Below are 24,159 nucleotides of genomic sequence, written 5' to 3'. Positions count from 1 at the left end.
GTCATTTTTTTTCTTGTTTTTTAAATACTTTTTTTTTTTTTTTTTTAGCTTTAATTGATATTTATTTCAGTTTTAGTTTTATAAATATTAGTATGTCAACCCGAATTATTTTATTTCAGGTAGTGTCCAAGGGAACATTTCTAATGTTTTTATATTTTATTTGCTCTTATTTCAATTAACGGAAAACATTTTTAATAGTTTTATACAATAAAAAAAAATCTCAGAACTTGACAATGAAATTGTACTTCTTTTTCCCCAAATATTTTTATATATAAAAATATGAAATATATCTTTTCTGTTGAGGATCTAAAACCAGTAAACATATTACTGTGGCATGCTTTGTGTCGTATGGAGCGTATAAAGGAGACATTCATTTAGCCTTCTTGTTGTCCCTATGCACTGTAATCGATTCTACGGCCAAGACCTGTGACTCTGAGGAAACATGTTTATGTCTGGTTTTTGTGGCGACCACCCCTTTGACTCTGTAGTTCAGAGCATTTTTTAGAGAAGCAGCAGGTGAATACAGACGTGTCAAAAGGTGTGAGAACAGTCTATCCCTTCGACCTGACATCTCTCGGGCATATCCTCTGTATGTCATTTGACGATCACAGCACTAGCTCCTGGGGTTGTATAAGTGGTCTCTTCGGCTCAATAGAGCTTGCCGCCTGAGGATATTACTTGTTGAAGTCAAACTACACCAAACTCTCGTATTGTCTTATCCAAGATTGGAAACGCCTACAAATGCTCCGACTTCTTTATACCCACACCTTGGTCGCTTTCCCCTATACAAGATGAACAAATTCAATCAATCTGACTTTGTCAGTGTTCTCATCTCTGTAATACTGAGTGCTCTACTGCACACTAATTCATTTAATTAAAAGAAGAGCACTTAATCTAGAAAGTTAATCTACTGGCACTTAGCTGATGCAAGAAAGTGTGTTGATGAGAAGCAGTATTTGTGCAAAACAAACATGTACTGAAATAATTCAGATTTAGCTTTGAGATATTTACCTCAAAGTATATACAGTAGTGACAGCTGACCAAGTTGGATGTCTTCTTGGAACAATATTTCTATTAAATAGAAATAAGCAAATAAGCAACTAGTTAATAGTGAGAATTTGGCACTAAACTAAAGTGTTACCCAGATATGTATATAGCTGATATCTATCAATATATTATGTATTCCTATATTACTATTACCTGTCATCTCTTTCTCTGGTATAACTGATATTTCTAATCAAATAACCCTTGTTATACTTTGACCTTTCCAAGCAATCACATTAGATGTGGCGTGAAGTGTCTTGTTGAAGTGTGTGATTGTTTATGAATGTGTCACAGTTCTCCTTTTACTCGTTGCCTTGAGCAATAAAAGTTATTTGCCACAGAAGGTATTCCTCTGCTAAGGTTTTGACAGGTAGGAGTTATGCTGTTGATTCTCTGCTCTGCGTCCCGGAGTGTGTTGTTTGGTGTGTAAGCATGATGTATGTGAACGCTGACACTATACTGCTTGAATGTTTTATCTTAGTATGCAGTACTAGAGAAATGTAGGCGCTAAAACACATGCTATAGAGGCTGTATGTTATAATAGTTTGAAACTCACAGATTACGCCAAAGCACCAAGGTAAATACTAACCTAATCAATTTAAGGAAGTTTCCTGAACATCCAATATAAGTTTTTTTTGCAGGAAGTGTTTGTAATCTGCTCTTTACGTATCTTGACAGAGGTGCATCATACCACAATGTGTTGCTATAAACATAGTCGTTTGCTTTTATACCTCCACACTAGTTATAAAGTTCAGCTCGTGACCTCACGTGTAAGCTTGTGGGAGTGGATGATGGGATTTACAATGAACTTTGATTTGTGACTGGAAAAACACGGTTGCATGTGTTGCGTCTACTGTATAAAGCGGTTAGTGCTGGCCTGTAGAATTTTGTCTGAATCTTCATATTTCTTTATAGTTATGAATCTGAATGTGCAGTCTGTATTGAATGTTATGCCATAAAAGACCATGAAATAATGACAAGAAACATCTTTCCATTTAATGCAACAGAACAGTACAATTCACAAACAAATTACTCTGAGTCGGTTCTTTTTAGTAAATCAAAAACATACTACGCAACTATTGTAGTCTGATTCTCGAAAAACTGACTCATTGAATCATAATGAGAATTGAATCAAAATCAAAATCCCTGCTGGTATGCCTCATTCATTCGACAGTATGAACTGTTTATGCTCCTTTTTTGTCTATTCTAACCCACGATACTTACGATTTTTTTCTTTTTCCCTGTACAGTGTGGAAGGTGAGGCTCCGGGCGGTGAGGCGGGCCCCTCTCTAGAGAACAGCGGGGGTTACTTACGAGGGCCGGTGAGCCGCAGTGCCATCATCAGTGGCGAGCACTTCGACGGCCCACCACTGTACGCTCACGAGGTACGGCAGCGCCCCCGGCGACCCAAACTCCAGCATTCCCAGTCGATCCTACGCAAGCAGGCAGAGGAGGAGGCCATCAAACGCTCCCGATCACTGTCTGAGAGCTATGAGCTCTCCACCGACCTCCAAGACAAACAGGTAGAGTTCTTCAGGATCTTTAACTGGAAGGCTACCAAGAAACCATAAATTCTCCACCAACTATTTGTATTCACATTGTGATGAGCCGTTATGGTGCAGAGGGAGTGTGATTGAGGTTCAGTGGCTTCATATTATACTTGATGTACTTCCCCTCAAAGGACTGTGTAAATAAATCTACTTTATTGTAGTTGGTTGAACATAAATTCCTTGCTTGTGCTGACTGCATGTCTTTCATATGAAGTAATTTAATACACCCAAAGGCTGATATGAGATCAATGAGAGCTTTTTTGGATTTGGGAGATGAGAATCATAACTCAGTGCGTGCTGGGAGAGTGATTCTTATTCAGAGTGGTACTATCCAGAGGCGTGCTGCCCACCGTCTCTGTGTGAGGTCCCACAGAGCTGAGAAATCTGATTAGTTCTGCCCATTCTTCAGGCTAAAAAGGTCTTGGGCTGGCTTTAGCATGGGAGTAGGTTATAACTGATTGCTTAGGTACCATGCTAACAGCGTTCTTCAGTCCTCAATGCCTTTATAAGGGGATGAAATGCTGAGTTTTATCCATCCTACCTGGCAAAATACCCAAGCTTTATTAGTTAATACCATTTGTGGCTTTTGTTTGTCTTTTTTTATTTATGTTGCTTACCATTTTGGGCTTGAGGTTTGGTCAAGTGTTGTGTCATGGGAGGGAGGACAAAATGCTATTTAAGTCCCATCAACAACAAAATTCTGTAAGACTAAAGAAGGAGGGACATTTGTGCATGTGAGTTTGCTACTATCACTAAAAGTGGTTCATAATCTTTGTGTGTTTCCACAGGTGGAGATGCTGGAGCGCAAGTATGGAGGGCGTTTTATAACCCGACATGCTGCACGCACGATCCAGACTGCCTTCCGCCAATATCAGATGAATAAGAACTTTGAGCGCCTCAGGAGTTCTATGTCAGAGAACCGCATGTCCAGACGCATAGTTTTATCCAATATGAGAATGCAGTTTTCATTTGAAGGACCTGAAAAAGTCCATAGTTCCTATTTTGAGGGGAAGCAGGTGTCTCTTACCGACGATGGTTCTAAACTAGGAGCCTTGGTGCAATCGGAGCGCGGGGAAATGGTCCCCGCCAGCATTAAGTCGCCTGTGGTCCAGAGCGATTTCACGGATGCCATTACTGAGCTGGAGGACGTTTTCTCTCGACAAGTGAAGTCTTTGGCAGAGTCGATAGATGATGCTCTGAACTGTCGCAGCCTACATGGAGACGAGGGACAGCCAGAGTCAACCAGAGGTCATCCAGACATTGAGAAAGAGGTTACCTACCAGGTCAAGCCTTCCCACAGCAGTGACCACCGTAAGCGAGATGAGATGACAGCATCCTACAGTGATGTGACACTTTATATAGATGAGGAAGATCTGTCCCCTCCTCTTCCTTTAACACAATCAGTTGAAAGACCTTCTAGCACAGAGTCAGATCTTCGTCTGCGTTCATTGAACTCCTCGCAGGACTACTGGTCTCTAGCTCATAAAGATGAAAAGGGTGACACGGACACTAGCTGCCGCAGCACCCCGTCTCTGGAGTGTCAAGAGCAGAGATTGAGAATAGACCACCTTCCCCTGCTAACTATCGAACCTCCCAGCGATAGCTCAGTTGAGCTGAGTGACCGCTCTGACCGAAGCTCCCTCAAAAGACAGAACGCTTATGATCGGGGTATCGCCAGCCAGCAGGGCAGCCCAAAACACATCCCCTCTCACGCGCTCCCACCACGGGGACCTGCTAGAGATGACGAGGCTCCTCGGCATCGGCCGCGGCAGCTGGAAAGCCACCTGGCAATCAATGGCACCGGCAACCGGCAGAGCAAATCAGAGTCCGACTTCTCAGACGGCGATAACGACAGCATCAACAGCACTTCCAATTCCAACGATACCATCAACTGCAGTTCAGAGTCCTCATCCAGGGATAGTCTTCGAGAGCAGACTCTCAGCAAGCAGACGTATCATAAGGAAACACGCAACAGTTGGGACTCCCCAGCGTTCAGCAATGATATCATCCGCAAGAGGCACTACCGCATTGGCCTGAACCTTTTCAACAAGTAGGTGAAGTATGAATGCATGCTTTTGGTAGTAGAAAGCTAGTTGGGAAAAGATTATATTGGTGGAGTGCAGAGACGGCAGTTTCCTCTCTTTGCGTAAAACATCGCATTTTTTTGCTATAAGCTAACTTCGCACTCAGTTACTGTAAAGGCGCAGTCACATTAGCAAAACTTTGGCTAAATTTTCAGTCAAATTAGGTCCATTGTTAAAAGTGTAGAGAAACAGCATGAAGCTCAGCATACTAACAGAATCACTTCCAAACCAAGAAGCTTCTAAATGCAGCGAATTTGTGTGTTCAGAGTTCAACAGACTTGAATCCGATGTGAAATCTGTGTCGGGAACTTTTTACCTCACATGCCCCTCACGCAAAATTCCAGATTGTGTGGATTCCTATTGAGCGTACTGCATTTCTCCTGCATTGTGACCACACCTTAACTAATTTCCATACAGTTACAAGAGTGATACATTAGTATAAAGACATTTTGAATACCCTTCACATTTAAAGGTAGGGTAGGCAATTTCGGAGAGGCTAGCAATAGGAAGCTAGATGGCATGGCGTGAACACAGCATAGGCTCATTGTTTTGGTTCAGGAGGAACTGTAACAAACCGCTGTTTGTTTGCGGCACTCGGTTGACTGTCTGTCTACAACTGTGCATAGCATTACGGAGCGCGCTGATGACGTACGATGTCTGTGCGAGCAGGGTGCGCAGAGGTATGCAAATACATGTTGACAGGCAGGTAGAATAACATTTTTTGGTTCTGAGACTGCCACAGAAGTCATTTGTTTTAATATTTAGACCACTTCTATTATTGATTGCTTTCAGGATGTGAAAAGTTTCAACCATATAACAAAAAGTGTTTAAAAAAATGTCTACCCTATCTTTAAGAGATAATGACGCATTACCCAACATTTTATTGTATCACATTTTGTGTCATGCCCACACTCACGTTCACCTTTGCTTCTTTGTTATAATATTTCTGACACAGCTAAAAGTTTGTTAGCACATTACGTTATGTGAATTGTTGCTGACATTCAATTCTATTATACAGTACTTTACACGTTTTGTAAACCTTAAACGTTACAATTCTGCATTTGACAAATGTCTTTATCCAAAGCGACTTACATTCAAGTGTTTTGACCGCCATGCTCTACTGTTTTAGCTACAGGACCTCACCTCACTACAAAAATGATGCTCCTCATTCCCACACTGCTTACATACTTTGGTTTGGAGTGTTATGTTTCAGTTGTATTGAGTAATGATTTTCATTAGCACCAATCGGAGCTGTGTTAATAGCTGTGTTTTTTTAATTATCATCTAAACCAAGCACACAATGCACAGTAGTCATGTGTTTTCCAGGCATTCATTATAATTTTGGCGCTTTTATTTATTCAGTACGTGTCTGTGTGCATGCATGTGGTGCTGTCTGTTTGATTGCCACTCAGTGCTCGAAATTTGATTAGTGATCAAGCAATTAGAACCATGATGAGAGCATTGCTGATCAAGGAAAGCACACTGTCCTCATAACCACAGTTTACCATCTTAAGACAAACGGATGTAATTATTTTTTTAACCTGAAAAGTGTAGGGGTTGATCATTTATTTTGCAATCATGAGGTATTTCAAATCAGATTTCATTTTTTATTGAACAGATTTAGGTGCTTGATTAAAACTGCTGGACTGTGCATGTTTATATGCCAGTATGTGTGTGTTTGTTCATTTAAAGCTTTGCTTTAAAGAGGCCTCTAATCTTAGATGATTGTGGATTTGTCTGTCTTTGCACTGGGCCGGTACTTTCCTTTTAATCTTGTGTGGTAATGGTTCAGTCACAAGAACGTACTTGATCTGAGAGCTGCTTAGTCACACATTGGGGCCAGTAAATGCACTGTTCAAACTCTTGATCTTCTTTTATTGTCTCTAGGAAACCTGAAAAAGGCATCCAATACCTGATTGAGCGAGGATTTGTCCCAGACACACCTGTGGGAGTTGCCCATTTCCTGTTACAGAGAAAAGGGCTAAGTCGACAGATGATTGGCGAGTTCCTGGGCAACAGGCAGAAACAGTTCAACAGAGATGTTCTTGAGTATGTTCAGAAAATTTAACTGGGTTAATTGGGTGTATTGTATTAAAAAAACAATCGTCCAAAGTGAGATATACTACAAAACCAAGTTATTTCAAATATAATATGCAGCCATGTCCACACACATAACACATTTTGTTTTGTGCATGTTATTTGCAATTAGTTGTTTCTGCACATTATTTCAGCTAAAATATAAATAATTTACAGTCGGCCTGTTTTTTCATCTCTGTTTAATTTATCCAATCTGTGCTCCAAGTAAACCATATTTGACCTAAATGCACAAAAAATAAAACACAAATTCTCCAAAGAAAGAAAAACAAAATTCTCCATCATGATAATCTTTAATTTTATGATGCTCCTTTGTAATTTTGCTTTTCACTATCCTTCACTATCCTTGCTTCATAAGAATGAACTAGTTAAAGCCAATATCACTGGAGCCTGTATGAATTTGTGTTCCCTCCTGGGACAAACTGACCACCATGTGTAAGCCTTCCAAGCTCTTGTGGCTTTGAGCGCATGGAGTATCAAAGGTGGAAAACATCATAGTCCATTGTCTCAGAAACTGGTTCTTTACAATTGTATTGTACCCACAACCATTAAGCGTCCTCTTTTTCAAAATGAGCGCATTTAGGATCAAGGTGGAAAACATCACATTCTAGTGTCTTTGAAACTGGTTCAAAACCACAACCATTTGCTGTTATTGTTAGTGTCACCGTGAAATTAGTGAGCATATGACAAACGATTATTCCAGCCAGACCTTTGTTGGGATTAAAATGTGAGAGAGGATGATAAATTGACTCTTACTCTGCTTTATACTGTATATATTGACTGAGGTGTCTAGGTTCGTACTTTTCAAACACCATGTGTCTGAAAGGAACAGTCAAGATAATGGGGACAGATAAAGCCATGCAGTCTGTGTTCAGCTCCGTCTGACAGCTCTTTTTTTTAAAGGCACTTCCTTAAAATCAGTAAATCTTGACATGCCAGATTAAATGCACTCTGAGTATCCCTGGAGCAAAATGTCCCTCAGTTTGCTTTGTATGCCCCACGGTTGTGATTTAGAGACTGATAGAACTTGCTTTTATCTGAAAGACTAAATTTGACTAAAAGCATAGAATGAATGGAGTAGAATGTAATTTTGTCTAGAAGATTTCCAAACCATTATTGAATACACCATCATGAATACAGCATACTGTAGCGCAGGAAAGAATTCAGCAGCTCCTTGAATACTTCAATGTTCATTATCTTTTTTCCAGCTGTGTGGTAGATGAGATGGATTTCTCTGGAATGGAGCTGGATGAAGCCTTGAGAAAATTCCAGGCGCATATCCGGGTGCAGGGAGAGGCACAGAAGGTCGAGCGACTCATTGAAGCCTTCAGGTGAAAGACAATTAAATAGATTTTTTAACGTGTTACAAAAAAAAAAAAAAGAATTAAAGGGATAGCTCACCCAAAAATCATGTCATTCTAAAATGGTATAATTAGATCCGTCTGATTTGTGAATGGCTCATTCAGACCTGTTCTGTGAACTGGCTCAAATGATCTATAAAAAGATCCAATGATTTATAATCAAAATAATATTTTGTAAAGAATCCCAAAGAGATAGTGTGGAAATCAAGATTTTCATTGGATAACGACACAAATGTCGGTCTGCTCCTCTACAAAACTTCAGAAGATTTGGAATATAGCTCATGAGTCATATGAACTACTTTTATGATACTTTAATGAGGCTTGTTTGACATTTTTTGAGCTTGACAACCTCAGTGTTATTGTTAATGTTCATTTTATTGAAAAGAGTGGAAAGGATATTCACCTAAAATTTGCCTTTTGTGCTCCACATTGACGTGTCATATGGGTTTGGACTGACATCTGGTTGAATAAATAATAAGAGAATTTAAATTTTTGTGTGAACTGTCCCTTTAAGAGAAGCTTGGTGAATACTAAATAAAAATGGCTTTAAAGTTAAATTTGGTTTATATTCAGTAAGTCTCTAGGATAGTTTGTTTTCTTGGCATTCATTAGATTGCACCAACACAAAAGCATTACACACTCCCCCAGCCCTAAGAGAACATTGTTCGATCGGATCTCAAGGACTGTCTGTCATTTGAGCACTCCAGCGGTTGCCTATTCACCACCCTCAGACCTTCAAAAAATATTGTTATAGCTAAACCCTTTCAGCCAGACAGTTTCTTTCCGAATGAACTGTTTAAAGTCCATTCAAGAGTTATCCAAGAGAACATAGCTCTTTACCACGGTGGCAGTTTTACCATTCTCTTGTCATGCTAGTGCATCCAGAACCAATTACTCACCAGAGCAACTATTGATTCTGTGGAAGTGGCGTCTCATATTAATGTTTCACTTTGTTCATTTGCTGTTGTTTTTTATTTCCATTCAGTCAGCGCTACTGCATCTGCAACCCGGGGGTGGTGCGTCAGTTTAGGAACCCAGATACCATCTTCATCCTGGCGTTTGCCATTATACTCCTCAACACGGACATGTACAGCCCAAACGTGAAGCCGGAGAGGAAGATGAAACTGGAGGACTTTGTAAAGAACCTTCGCGGTGAGATTCACATTACACTGCAAACAGAATCTATTTCATCCATATATTCCCCTTTAAAGTCATTTAACAGGTTTTTGTTATATTAAAAAAGAGAATACTTAAATCTTCTCAAATTAATCTTAATAGATGTGCTTTAAACTGATTAATGGCCTCATTGGGATAGCAACGACATCTTTCTGGTCACAACCTTGCATAATAATTGGAGCAAAGCAAACAGAGATTCACCTTTAACCTAGATATGTTAATATATTCACAATGTGCTTCAAATGTGCTTAACCTACTTTTCGAATTCTTTCCTAAAATTTCCGTAAATCTTTTACATGCCCTAATTATCCATGGGCTTTTGTTTGCGTAGGGGTGGACGATGGCGAGGACATCCCTCGAGAGATGTTGGTGGGCATCTATGAGCGAATCCGGAAACGAGAGCTTAAGACAAACGAAGACCACGTGTCCCAGGTGCAGAAGGTGGAGAAACTCATTGTTGGCAAGAAGCCGGTGAGTGTCATGGTCACTTTTGTCTTCCACACTTCTATCTAAAGTAACTTGCTGTGCCTTCATTGTAGGAGCAGTCCATGTCTATCCATCATGTTGTGAACTTACATTGACCCCGGTTCTAGAAATGACGCTTTATCGATTCCAGTCATGGTCCACTGGTGTGAAATGATCCAAGGCCTTTGGTCAAACATGTTCCTCTCCCCACCTATTGTGTGTTTGTATGCTTTCGCCACTCTATGCAGTGTAGATCTATAGGTTTTATCATTCTGTCACACACCTCTTTTTTATCCTCAAGAGACGCATGACATTGAGACTCTGAGATGGTTCTTTATCTACAAGATGTTCTTCTTTATGACAGATCTAATATCTCAAGACCTTCACGGTATCTGACTGTGATGTCTGTGCGTGCATGTAAGTCATGTGGCAAGGGTTGCGTGATGCTCTGCAGTGATAAATGGGATTTGCTTTTCCACAGAGGCCTTCAGAGTTATCTAAAGATGAAATCTACTGACAGTTCACCTGCTATGAACTCAACCACCTTTTCATGCAGTACAGCGAGTTACAACCATAGAAATTATTCAGAGGAGGAAGCATGTTCAGTGTGATGCATAATGAAAGTTGTTGTTTTTTTGCTGAATGATTAATAATAAAATAAATGGTTTAATTAAATGTATTTTTTATCAATATATTGCATTATATTATTATTTTCAGGATTCTTTGATTAATATAAAGTTGAAAAGAACAGCATTTATTTGAAATGGAAATCTTATAAAAGTCTTTACTGTCACTTTTGATCAATTTAATGTGTCTTTGTTGATTTGAAATAAAAGCAGGTAGATTGTTAGACCACTAGAGTTCACTCAGGTCTGTTAGCTTGATAGATGCACATCTGGAGAGTGGTATCTTAAGAAAAGTGTTCAGGTAGTTTTGTTCTTTAATCCACACAAGATAAGTACAATATACATCATCCCTCCAACAGAGTTGGTCTCTCCCAAGGATAAACTAACTGAAGCTGTTGCATCTTCATGCCTGTCACACAGTTGAATTTGGAGGCACTGTGGGTTTTCAGAGCTGAAATAATTAACATTTAAGCTGCAATGGAAATGGCACACATGACTTTGTTGCCAGGAAAGCTTTCTCCCTGGTGTATCTTCCACATATCTTTGGAGAAGACATAATAGAGATCTCCTGTGGAGCTCCGATAGAAGGCTGCTGTGCCTGAGACCCCTGCCTGAAGACATGTAATTAGGTTTCTCAAAATGGGCCGAGACTTCCTGTCACAGTTTCGAGAAGCAGCAGTTTGGCTCCACATTAACCTCCCTTCTCACCCCATTCATACAGTACAGCTCACATCTGACAGGTAGACGGAGGGGGGTCTTAATAACGAGAGAGAGACCACTCTCTGACCTTCAAGCCTCCCCTCAGTCTTCTCACTATGATTCTTACTCATCCGTCTCATTTTTTCCTCTTTTTAGATTGGGTCTCTGCACCATGGCCTTGGTTGTGTAAGTATAATGTTCACTTTTTTTTATTCTATCAATGCCATTCAAATATTTAAATCTGATAACTATAGTTAGAAAAAATGTGTTTAAATTTTTTTTTTTTTTTTGGCACTCCTTCTGGTCAGTTTTGGAAGTATAAAGTAGTAGGTTGGAGGTTTGAAATAAATAAATATTATTTAATAAAATATATTGTTTAATAAAATAAAAATATATTATGAAATTAAACCAAATAATAATAATTATATCTATTTTTATGTTACTAAATGAATGATTTACTCTATATACTGTATACTTTTTGCTATTTTTTATAAAATAATAAATGAAACAATAAGAATTATTCCACAGTTCCAACTAGTATTCTACATTATGGTCGGTTTTTAATGTATGTTGGAGGGTTGAAATAATTATTATTATTTTAAAAATGTATTACCAAAGAAAATCAATTATTATGCCTATTTTATGTGACTGCATACCAGTATATAGTGTATACTGTATACTATTTACGATTTCTTAAAAAAAAAATCCACATTTTAAAGTAGTATGCTACATTGTGGTCAAATGATCTTGTTTTGACCTGTTTTTGTATAATTTGACAGTCTGGTCAAATAACAAATAAGGAAAAACACGTTAAAAATGTTGGAACTGGTAATGGCAGGTCAAGTCGAGTGCATTGCATTTTGGGATACAGTATTCTATGCCGTAACCTCTATAGTTTACTGCTTGAAAATGTGCATACTCTGCAGAGTACAGTGTATAAATACGTACAGTACTATATACTGCAGCAATACTTGATATTAATTATATTCTGAACATGTCTGATCTCATTTATGGACCAGGTTCGGGCTAATCGATATTTGTTCCCCACATACAGGTGTTGTCCCTACCACATCGCAGGCTGGTATGTTACTGCAGGCTGTTCGAAGTGCCGGACCCTAATAAACCTCAGAAGTTGGGTCTCCACCAGAGAGAGATCTTCCTGTTCAATGACCTTTTGGTGGTAAGAAAGCACACACATCATAGCCCATGACACATAACAGGACAGAAAAAATGAGACCAAACAGTCTTACTGTACATCATAGCGTCTTTTGTTATGTTGTTATGTTCTTGTTGTTATGATGGTGTAATGGTCAGCGAGACATTTTTAGCCCAATTCTAGGTTAGTAAGTGTACATCATGACAGTCAGAAAGTGTTACTCAGCTTTTCCGGAGGCTCAAAGAAAAGAGAAGATAATTAGGAACAGATGGAGTCCTAATGTGACTGCTTTTGATTCAGGTCACTAAGATTTTCCAGAAGAAGAAGAATTCTGTGACGTACAGCTTCAGGCAGTCCTTCTCTCTTTACGGGATGCAGGTGCTTCTGTTTGAAAACCAGTGTAAGTACCCATAGCGAAGGGTCAAAGCCCTTTTGACCCCATATTGACTATGTTTAACCTTATTCATACAGTTTGATTGCACGCTTTCACTTTCGTGCTGGCGTGTCATGTAAAAACCAGGCTTTTCACTGCACAGGAAAACACGAAACAGGTGTTAAAGGTCATGAAATGCTTGCTTTTGATCGAAAACAAATTAAAAGTATTGTGTATTAGGATGTATTACCAAGATTAACATCTCTGTCATATGCGATTGTGAAATGTGAGAATATCGATTAGCGTGTCCCTCTGAAAAGGGCACGTCTGAGTCCTGTCATGATCCGCCAGTCTGTAAATATCCCCCCCCCCCCCGCTGCTGCTTTTCAGATTACCCCAATGGAGTGCGTCTCACTTCAGCTCTTCCAGGGGCAGACATTAAAGTTCTCATTAACTTCAACGCCCCCAACCCGCAAGACCGCAAGAAGTTCACAGATGACCTGCGGGAGTCCATCGCAGAGGTGCAGGAGATGGAGAAGTACAGAATAGAGTGTAAGCGGCTCTCATTCACTTTCATTATGTTGGAGAGAGTGACCAGGATAGTCCACAAAAGAAAGTAAAATGGGCCTTTTCACAATGTGGTGCTTTTTCAAATAACTTGAACTACAATCCCAAAAGTCTAATGTTCGGTGCGTTGAAGTAAAATGACATGTGAAATAACATGATGTTGATGTTTTTTTCCCAGCTGAACTGGAGAAGCAAAAAGGTGTGGTCCGTCCCAGCATTTCCCAGAGCTCGGGACTAAAGAAAGACACAGGAAATGGCAATCTGAGTCGCACCAGTCTGGATGACAGCTACGCCATAGGTGAAGGCCTCAAGAGAAGTGCCCTCAGCAGCTCCTTGCGAGACCTTTCAGATGCAGGTGAGTGTACAGACCCACGTGACATGATGTGCTTCTGGCTTTATCTGTCACAACCTCTGATTAGTTTGTGCAGTCTTGTCCAAACAATACTTCGCCTCTTGCCAAAGTAGAGCGCTGAATGCTTGCTTCTAAATTGGTGTTTGTCCACAACCATTAGTGTAGCCTCAATTATTTATTAATTAGAGCTGGGTGATATATCAAATATTCACAGGATTTCATTGGCAATTTAAAATTAATAATTTGATTTGTTTAATGTGTTCTTGTTGGACCATTTTTAGTTATTCTAAAGACTAGTTTCATGGTCCTTGTCTAGTGAGAATCAGTATTGGGAAAGCATGCTTTGATTATTTAATATAGATTTTTACCAGTGTTGTTATTGTTAACTAAAACCAAAATGATTGAAAATTGTTTTCGGCAATTGAAATTAAATATAAATATTAGATGAAAAACATAACCCTATATCACCCAGCCCTGTTATGAATGTCCTTCGCCATGGCTAACGAAGCTAGAAGCATCCTGACAAATATTATCTTCCACATTTGTTTTTCCCACTCTATAATTGAACCTTCACACAATTTGGGAGCTGTGATATCTTCTCACTCTATTTAGCAGATGCTTTTGAGCCCTAAACATGGCAGTCACTACACTGGAAAAAAATGGATAGTGTGAAGTGTGACCTCACATGCCTTCTCTGTTAGAACAATCAGTTCACAGCGTAGTCACACTCCGTAAGTGTGAATTGAACTCGACCAAGCTGGTCGTTGAGTCTGACGACAGGAGACACTACACATGAGAACCTGAGAGATATCTGGAAGAACTATGAATATCCCACTCCAGCAATCCTGTACTACACTGAAAATGTGCGCAGTATCTTGTATAATAACGGATTAAGAAGAATCTAAGTGTGTACTCTGCTAACATTGTCATTCAGTCATTCAATTCTTCTTCCAGATTGACGATTGTTTCATACTGCTAGTCTGAGCTGCCACATTTGTATTTGACCATACATCAAAAACGATAATGATTTTTTTTGGTACTGTTTTTGCTTTTTTTTTTTTTTTTCAGTTGCTTCTGTGATCTAGTGTAGGGATTATGGCTGCACGATATTGGAAAAAATTGACATTGACAGAACGAGTAGGGTGATTTTGTTGGAGATTGCAAAATAAAAATTATTTAAAAAGATGGAAAATGTTTTGTTTAACTCCTGAAGACAATTTATTTTTTGTGGGAACCATTCTTTTGGGGTTGATCTTTTTTTTTTTCACTTGGGTTTACTTGGTTTAAGTTTGCAGGACACATTCCCACTGTCTCCCACCAATTCAGTATAAAATAATGATTATTGTGATTATTATTAAATAATATATTAAACAAAATAAGAAATATATTGTAATATTGTAATACTTATACTAATATTTATATCTTATTTTTTTCATTTTCGAACATTAAACCATCAAGCTTTTATTCCATTCAATTGAATTCAGTTCAGTTTGATTGTGGGCAGCTCGTGGTCCGGTGAAGCTCTGTATCATGTGGATGAGCAGTGCCGCTCTGGAGCATATTTACTTAATTACATTGCATATCAATTTTAATTTGGTATATCGTGCAGCTCTAATAGGAATCTTCAGTGTGCTTGTAGTAATCAAACCCTAGTTTGTAGATGTAGCTGTACTATGCTTCTTGATGTTAGGACCAGAATACCCTCATCCTTTGGCCCTTTAAAAGCTCCTGACCCACCTGGCTCTACCCTCCCTCCCTTTTCAGACTACGGCTGCTTGCTTCATGTCTCAATAGCGCCCCTGTAGGCAGGCAGGATATATACGCTTCTACATGCGCCTCTATATATCTGACTGTTCGAGCGTGCTCTAATCTATCATATTGCATGTCTCGCTCAGGCAAGCGGGGGCGCCGCAGCAGTGCAGGATCTCTAGACAGCAATATGGAAGTAAGTACCGTGATATAGGATGCAAGAACCTACAACAGGCCGCCATTCTGTGTGACAATGTTGCATTTTGAAACTGCAACTTTGCTTTGTTTATTTATTAATTTCTCTGGTCTGTTCCATATTTTTCTCTTTGGTTGCTTCTTTGCTCAGTAGTTTCAACTATCTGTATGTGTGTGGTGTTGTTTTTGGACTAAGTAGGCCACCCTGCATGCATGAGCTGCCTGTTCCTGTGGAGCTTATGTGGAATGACGGGCAATTCTGCCCCCGTGGCTCACATCACATATCATAACATCTCCACAGTCCAACTTAGTCAGCATGACTCAACTAATGCAAACATCCCATGTCACGTAGAGTGGGCTGCGTTGTCTTTTTCCTTTGTAAAATGTTTAATTTGATTCCTGATGGCATGTTTCACTTGGCAGCTGCAAGTGAACAATAGTGTTCTGTTAGAGTACTTCAAAAAGTGCAAGTCTTCATTTCCTCACCGACCTCCAACCACTTGACCTCTTCCTCTCCAGCCCTAAAGCACCTTTTACCTCTTGGAATGCCTCGAAATCGTTTCCCATCTGTGTGCCGATAAGCATAATAAACACGAGGGAGTATAGCAAAGGAATCGATGCTATAACAGACTGGATTTGGATTTGCCATCCATTTAGTCTGTAGGTTATCACATGTGCCTGTTTGATTGACAGCCTATCCTAGAATGCAGGAAAGCCCATATGCTCGCTTTAACATCACTAAATGCTGACTAACTCAATCTTGCCTGTTCCAGCTTTTGCATGTAATGCATGGCTTTCAGCGATCTGCTTCAGTCTTTTATAAATGCATTAACTGCTGATGGATGATCATGATGCATTGCTTGAGTGCTGGGTCCTTGTTTGACATAAAGGAATGATTTTTCGAGTACTTTTATGTGATACTATTTTGGGGATGAACTTTCTGGTCTGTATTACAGGACTGTTCAAAATGGTTGGGGTCAGTACATTTTATTTTTTTATTTTTTTAGAATTTGAAAGAAACTTGTAAGATGCATTAAAAGTGACAGTAAAGACATAATGTCACAATAGAATCCTATTTCAAATAAATGCTGTTCCTTCAAACTTTTTATTCATCAGGGAGTCCCCCACCCCCTCCCTCTCAAAAAACATCACTTTTTCCACAAAAATATTATGTTTTTAACATTGATAATTATAAGAACATTTTCTTGAGCTTCGAATCAGCATATTAGAAAGATTTCTGAAGGATCATGTGACACTGGAGTAATGATGCTGAAAATTCAGCTTTGCCATCACAGGTATAAATTACATTTAAAATGTAATCATATTTCACAAAATAACTGTTTTTACTTTATTTTGGTCAATCAAAAATATTTAAAACATCTTACAGACCCCAAACTTTTGAACGGTTGTGTATTTCAGTTCTATGACTTAAAATATATGAAATATTTAATTACTAGGGATGGGAATCATAAAGAATTGAAATGCACTTATTTTGTCTCTGAATCTACTGGATGGTTCCAGTTCCTTATTGATTGCATTATTTTATTGAAACATTGATTGAAACGATTTTTTTAGTATATTAAGTACATTTGGTCCCTTTTTTTCCAACAAATATACTAAACAAAAACGTTTTTGTTACATGTCAATGCTTTTTATTAATAATTAAAGTGCAATTTATTATGTCAAAGCTCTGAATGTGTCTTTAACTACACATTGCTTTATAATCACCTAGTCACTAACTCCACTGATTTTAGTGCCACAGTAACAGTTTATGGTTCTTCTTGATTTGGACATTACACAAGTAATGACTTCAGTTCAAGAATCAAATCGATTTATTCAGTGAGCGAGCCATTAGACTGATTAAAACCAATAACTCATGTGTCCAGAACTCATTTGTGAGTCCTTTTAATGATTTAATAAAAATAAAATGGCCTACAAGAGTCATTTTTTAATGAACTGGACTATGCTGGTCCAAAGATATGGACATTCAAGAACCATTAACATGAAAATCATTGGTGGTGTTTTTTTGTTTGTTTGTTTTAAATAGAAACCTGGATTGGTTCCCAACCCTAATAATTACCTAACATTTAAAAATTCAGAATGCAGAATGTGAAATATATAATAAATGGAACTGTTGACTCATTAAGCATGCTGTACACATCTCGTTTTTAACTTCTCCATTCTTCTCTCTCCCTCGTGCTCCCACAGGGGTCCATCATTAGCAGCCCCCACATACGCCGCCGAGCCACTTCCAGCCGCGACTGCCCCTCCCGCCAGCAGTCCATCCCCAACTCCTCCTCTCTCCTAGGCTCCATATTCGGCACCAAGCGGGGCAAGTCGCCCTCTCTGGCTGCCCAGTCCTCCCACCCCTCCCACCCAACACTCATCTCTCACACCCCGCACCCTACCAACCTGCACCACACGGCCCGCGATGTCGTCACCGTCACTGAGACCCAAGCCCAGATGCACCCCCACCACGCTCAGTTTTGCCACATGCAGAACCCCCCTCCGTACCACCACCACCATCACTACCACCCCCCAGCGCACATTCAACACCCGCCCCACCAGTTCCACCCCACGCCCGGCCCCTCTTCCTCTCACAGCCACTCGCACGGCCCCCACGGCCACGGGACGCACCGAGACCTGTCGCACCCCGCCCACTCCCAGCATGCACCTCACCACCACAGCCAGCCTCCGGCTCCTCCTCCGGCGGCCAGCAGCACCAAGCCCAAACACAGCGGCATCAGCACTGTGGTTTGAGCCCCTCCGCAAACTCTTTCCTCTTGGGAATGGGACCGTTTTTGGCGGGCTGTCCGTTGGGCCTCTGTTTAGATTGTAACCTGCAACGGATTGTTGCTACCTACCAGGACATGAACAAAAAGGGCACCTTGACTCACGTTTAACTCATCCAGCGCCCGTCTCCTCTGGGAAAGGGAGCCACAATGTGTAGCACCGGCCTTCTGGGGCGGCTAGAACTCAAATCATCAGTTCTTACCAGTCATTGCTCAAGCTGTAGAGCCCCAGACAAAGCTGCTGCTGCTGCTTCTTTAGGCTCCATTTTAGAGACTCTCAACCTTCTCGACTCTGGCGGTGAAGCAAAAGCATGCGCAAAAGACCGTGGCAACTGTTTTCTTGTACTTAATTACCTAAATGCATTAACAAATAGCCTGCTTATTAGTTTGCAGAAACTATGTTTTTGCTAGAACAACGGTTTAAGATAACAGTCTGTCTAAGTCAGTCAAAACGAGTGGTGTTCCAGTATTTAATGTAGCTGTAGACCACACATTTCTGTGATATAGTTAGGGGACTATAACGTGCCAATTATTAAAAAGCAGTGACTGAGTTAATCAGAAAAAAAAAAAAAAAAAGATTTGCTTTGTGTATGTCGTACATATAGTATTTTGTAAAATAATAATAATAATATTAGCAGCTATTGTTATTATTGGTCTAGAACAAAAATAGTCCGAAGCCTCAGATAAAATCTCAGTATTCTCTGTGTACTCACGACGTAGGGGTTACTAATTTTCACTGATACTGAACTCAGTAGGTGGCCAATTGAACAACGTGGAAATCATTGGTTGCCTTGGAGTTGGAAGATTCTCCCGGAATCTCCGGCTTGTGTTCGCACCACCTCCTTTGGGATCTACGTAGCGCAAACCAATCACAGGGACTTTGGGAAGGGGGAGGGCGGAACAAGGGAGCTCACTGATGGATCCTCCACGGCCTCGACTCATCGGTCCCGGCCACTGCTGCAACATGCTTTTATTTTTTTAACTATTTTTTTAGAGATGAATAAAACAATATGAAACAAATGTACATTTGAAGATGTTTATGGCAAAGCCGGTGCAATGAAAAGGCTATTTTGACGTCTAACATTAGGGGTAGCGTTTGTGTCGGAGGAAAGCAGGCTGATCGAATTCTCCCCCCATATTTTAAAAGCTTAGTTTGTGCAGAGATGTTGATTTTTCTCAGCAGGCTGAGCGTGTGCCCTCTTCTGTGTGGAAATGAAGTAGATTTGATACATATTCTTCTGTCCTCCTGTGAGAATGCCTTTCACTTGCTCAGAAACACAGCTAATGTAATGTAATCTAATGTAATGTAAACTGCATTTAATATGTAGCAGTGGGTCGGATGGATGTGTTCTCACTCGAAACGGATTTGGACATGTTTTTTCACACATATCCCCTTTCTTGGTTCAATTTTTGACTTGTTTTGTACTGTAAGTAGATAAATGGTGTTGGAGCTGTGATTCGATGTATTCGTTTTGCGTTTCGACGCTCTTTTAACTCAAGCACAGAGCTTCTGAACAGCACTTGTCTTTGTAAATAATCACTTAATGTACAGAAACCACGGCTGAAATGAGCTTATACGAGACCGGTGTCAGCAGTTGCGACATTTGCTGTGCGTTGTTTCTCTTTTTTTTTTTTTTTTAACTAATCATGTGCAATATATATGTTTCGGTTTTGTAAATTCAGAATTTCAACCAGTTGTTTGGTTTGTTTGTTTCTGTTATATCACATTTCTAACATCATATACGTCTGACCCCATATTGTTTCTCGCCCACACCGACAACTTGTTCTCCCTGGTCTCTGTTTTACCTGCAACCTACAGTCAGGAATGTCAGCTAAAGTACTCTTGCATGTATATTGTACAAAAATATTCTCTAGATATTGCATATTTCCAGAGATATTATCAGTGTTACAGTTGACCGTTGTTAAATGAGTGATGATGATGATGATGATGATGATGATGATGATGAACATATTAAAATCTGTAGACTTCTCTTCATTCAAAACCTCGCGCCAGAATAGAATCAATTAGGAGACATCAGTTTATTGTTTATCTGGGCTTAAAAATTAAACGCTGATCGTCAAATAGTTCATAAAGGAAAATAAGTGCCGCAAGGGCACGTCCGTATAGTAATAGAAGCTTACGGATAATAGAGCATAAATCCGTGTCTATGTCATTATCAGACTTCATAACACCTGGCTTGTTCCCAAGATGCACCGAGGCCAGTAGTTTGTACAGTACAGCATTAATCAGACTAGGACAGTCCATCTCTCCGTACGAATGCGATCACCCGAAGCCATTTCTGACTAAACCATCGACCATAAATTCAGAGAGCTGTCAAGAAAGAGTTTTTTTAATGTTTTTTTTTCACCTTTGTGTTGAATGTTCTTTTTTTTTTTATGGATTTCAGTGCAGTGTATTTGTAAATGTATTGTGGTGCTTCAGCTTTGTACTGTATAGTACTGGACGGTCAAGTCAAAACGTCACAAAGCTTTGCATGCAGCTGATGCCTAGCACCTCTGGTTGAAATGTGAGCTTATTTAAAAAATGAAGAAATGTGCTTTCTTTTTATTATGTTCTTTCTCATCTTTTGTTTGTTCGATTGGTTGGTTTTATTGTTTGTTTCTGTTTTGTTTGTGATGTTGGCTTGGCTTGCTGTTACATTTTATTCTGTGCCACTGCATCTCGGCATGTGTATCATTTGTTTACTCCCTAAAAAGATCATTACACTTCTGATTTGTTTTCTATTAAAAAAAAGCTGTTGCTGTATATATCACAAACCAATGTGAGAAATTAGAAAGAAAAAAAAGCATATCATATAGAAATCTATTATGGATGATAAAGGGAAAGTATAAGTGTTGGGGGTTTGTTTGAAGTGTACATAGTCTGTATTATACTTTTTTGTTTTTCGCTCAGCCATCGCATTGACGGTGTAGTCCTTTTCCACCTTAAAGAGACTCATATTAACATGACACTGCTTCTGCTACCAAATGTACTTATTGAATTTGTCATAGGATCTTCTTTAATAAGCCGACTGTTACATGACTCTCACCGCCTTTCATGTGCGTCCACTCAAACATACATTTCTTTTCTTTTCTTTTTTACTACCAAATGAGGAGAGGAGAACTATGGTTTTAATATGCATTCTGTTTTTAAGTAGATGACAAGACCCTATTGATGTTTAACTATAACTGTGACCATGTTGAGAACATGAAATAAAACAATATACCATAAACCTGTATTGTTCTGCGTTATAGCACACATTATGTTGATGTAAATCATTTTGAATGCATGTCCTTAGCATTTTCTGTGGATCTCGAAATGAATAAACTCTTGTAGTTAGGTATTAGAAATAGCCTTCAAAACTCTCCAAAGCCTTGCTGAATTCAGCATAAAAGTATGTTTGAGTCAGCAAGGTCATTGCGTAACTGGTTTTATGAAAGGTTTGGTGGTTCTCAGAATCCTTGCAACAGTCTTTTTCATTCTAATTTTTAGTCTTCTCAGTACTCTCTTTATAAATGCTTTTATGAGCTTGTTTGTGAACGACAAACTCATGGTAAGTACTGAAATTGGAATATCAAAAAAAATCTTTCATTATACGCAGCTTAATTAGACATATTAAGAGCCGAGATATCATGCTTTGAAAATATATAAAAAAGTATAAAAAAAAAAAATTTATTCAGCAAGGACACATTGATTTAGATATTACAAAGGATTTCAATTTCAAATAAATGCTGTTCTTTTTATCTTTCTATGCATCAAAGAATCCTGAAAAAAGTGTATTATGGTTTCCACAAAAAATATTAAGTAGCACAACTGTTTTCAACATTGATCATAATAGGCTTAATGTTTCTTGAACACCAAATCAGCATATTAGAATGTTTTCTGAAGGATCATGTGACACTGAAGACCGGAGTAATGATGCTGAAAATTCAGCTTTGCCATCACAGGAATAAGTTAAAAAATAGAGTTATTTGAAACTGTAATAATATTTCACAATTTTACTGTTTTTACTGCATTTTTAATAAATGCAGTCTTGGTGAGCATAAAAGGTTTCAAAAATATATATTTTGTAAATTTTAAACCAACCCCACACTTTTGAATGGAAGTAGGCTATATTTGTAATAAAGATAAGGCTGAAAGCTTCAAGATTCATGTTTTCGTGAAGAAACTACACGCTTTGTGAATTCAGAGTTGTGAATGTCTGGATAAACCGTTTCTTATGCATGTGTGACGCTGTGACCTACAGACAGCTGGTGAGAAAGGGAACTGTGCCCTTCTTGTCTGTCTGTCTGGCTTGCTGTAGGCTATAAATAGAGCAGCTTTGAGGGTTAAGTCCTCATTGTCAACACCAACAACACTGGGTCGCTGCCCAGAAAAGGACTGCAATGAAAGAGAACCACTGAACAACTAATTACTGTTTGTTTATTAATATTTGAACGCATGAAATCCACATAAATCTGAGCAACAATTTTGATGAATTCAGTGACTGGTGGGAATTCACGTTATATTTTCACTCAGCATTGAAATGAATAACAATATGTGTATTGCAGCTAAACGCTGACATCTGCAGGGCATAAAAAGAACTGCACCCTGATTGACTCGTGTCGTCATCAATGTGAGACGAAAATGGGTGAAAGGTGTTTCAGACAGTCGTAGGGTGATCAGGGTGAGTGTTCACGTTAAAGATGAGCCTGAACAAACTTACTCTTTTGACAAGTACTGTCAAGCTTGGGAGAAATTTGTTCGCTGCACGAGTCGCGAAAAATGGAGATTGTCTGCATCGGTTTCAGTCGCGGCGATCCATTAGATCCAGTGCGAGGAGTTTGGCATATGCGAAAGATATGTTCCTGGGCAAAGTAAACAAGGTGATGTAAACAAAATGCAGAATAATTTGTTTTTACATAACTGACATACCTATTGAAATGTTGAGCACTTGAGCAGGGGAAACCGCTTTGTATGTATATTTATATATGTATGTATATATATGAATATATTCATCATTATAATATTCACAAAAAAAAAAAAAATCTGGATAATACTGTGATTTTACATAAAAATAATGCATAGCCTACATCTTTCAGACTGAAGTATTTCCCTACCCAGAAATCAGCAATGAAGAATTAGAGGAGATGAACCAACTTGTTCAGCCTGTGGAGAAGTTTTTCAGTGAAGATGGTGGGTACAAAGAAAGCATGTATTATTGTGCTTTTGTCTGTTTATTGTGAGCTTTCTGTACATATATTGTGTTGTATTATATTAATTTACTTTAATACTTAACATACTTGTGTCCACTTGTTAATCAAGTCCACTTGTTTAAAATTGCATTTTTTCCCATCTAAAACAGCATTTGATTAACAAATAAAGTATAACAAGGTAACTTTAGTTAAAGCTGCAGTCCTTAACTTTTTTTGTGTGAATTTACCAAATGTAATTGTATGTAATAAACGAGTACATCATTAAACCATTTTCCAAATCGTTTTTTTTTTTTTTGTCTTTTTATGAAGATTTAAAATAGTCAGAACATAAAAACGTATTATTGGTGTACCGTACACCAATAATACGTTTTTATGTTCTGACTATTTTAGACTCGGGTTGTACCACTGCGGAGTAGTCCAGTAACAGTGTGTCTCGTCATAGACCTAAACAGAGAGAATTAGCTCCGGTTACAATGTTCTTCCGCAAGACGCACGCAGTTCTGTTTATTAACCGCTAGAGCCCCAAAAGTTACGGACTGCAGCTTTAATTAATAATTAACAGAAATACTTTTGTGCTTTAGTGGAAGCAAGTAAATCTTCCATTTGTACAACTTCTTTAAGATTTTTAGATTTTATATTTAAAAAGTTTTAATACCTGATCTCAGCTTTTGCAGTTTCAT

The 24,159-nt window shown here is 38.9% G+C and overlaps 2 protein-coding genes across 9 annotated transcripts in view; both read left to right on the top strand.

Moving 5' to 3' along the window:
- iqsec1b (IQ motif and Sec7 domain ArfGEF 1b) overlaps positions 1-21,521 on the top strand; it is a 175,762-nt gene extending 154,241 nt beyond the window's left edge. For 4 of the 8 annotated variants that reach the window (XM_081358474.1, XM_081358472.1, XM_081358473.1 and 1 more), the window contains 13 exons: positions 2,294-2,567; positions 3,383-4,644; positions 6,566-6,727; positions 7,981-8,103; positions 9,119-9,285; positions 9,641-9,780; positions 11,256-11,285; positions 12,154-12,279; positions 12,556-12,655; positions 13,019-13,180; positions 13,374-13,550; positions 15,443-15,492; positions 17,700-21,521. In XM_081358474.1, the coding sequence (XP_081214600.1) occupies positions 2,294-2,567; positions 3,383-4,644; positions 6,566-6,727; positions 7,981-8,103; positions 9,119-9,285; positions 9,641-9,780; positions 11,256-11,285; positions 12,154-12,279; positions 12,556-12,655; positions 13,019-13,180; positions 13,374-13,550; positions 15,443-15,492; positions 17,700-18,251 (3,325 nt within the window). In that variant the 3' untranslated portion in view covers positions 18,252-21,521. The remainder of the gene's footprint in view (positions 1-2,293; positions 2,568-3,382; positions 4,645-6,565; positions 6,728-7,980; positions 8,104-9,118; positions 9,286-9,640; positions 9,781-11,255; positions 11,286-12,153; positions 12,280-12,555; positions 12,656-13,018; positions 13,181-13,373; positions 13,551-15,442; positions 15,493-17,699) is intronic. The other 4 variants (XM_081358476.1, XM_081358477.1, XM_081358479.1 and 1 more) reach the window with 1 other exon arrangement.
- A 1,101-nt stretch (positions 21,522-22,622) lies between these two features.
- The window catches only part of acad9 (acyl-CoA dehydrogenase family, member 9), a 15,131-nt gene continuing 13,594 nt past the window's right edge, over positions 22,623-24,159 (top strand). Inside the window, exons 1-2 of the mRNA XM_081356936.1 lie at positions 22,623-23,149; positions 23,366-23,459. Of these exons, the coding sequence (XP_081213062.1) occupies positions 22,970-23,149; positions 23,366-23,459 (274 nt within the window). The 5' untranslated portion in view covers positions 22,623-22,969. The remainder of the gene's footprint in view (positions 23,150-23,365; positions 23,460-24,159) is intronic.

This window comes from Scardinius erythrophthalmus (genome assembly GCF_964197995.2).
Source record: "Scardinius erythrophthalmus genome assembly, chromosome: 25".
Lineage (NCBI taxonomy): Eukaryota > Metazoa > Chordata > Actinopteri > Cypriniformes > Leuciscidae > Scardinius > Scardinius erythrophthalmus.
This window is presented reverse-complemented; position numbering and strand designations above follow the sequence as displayed.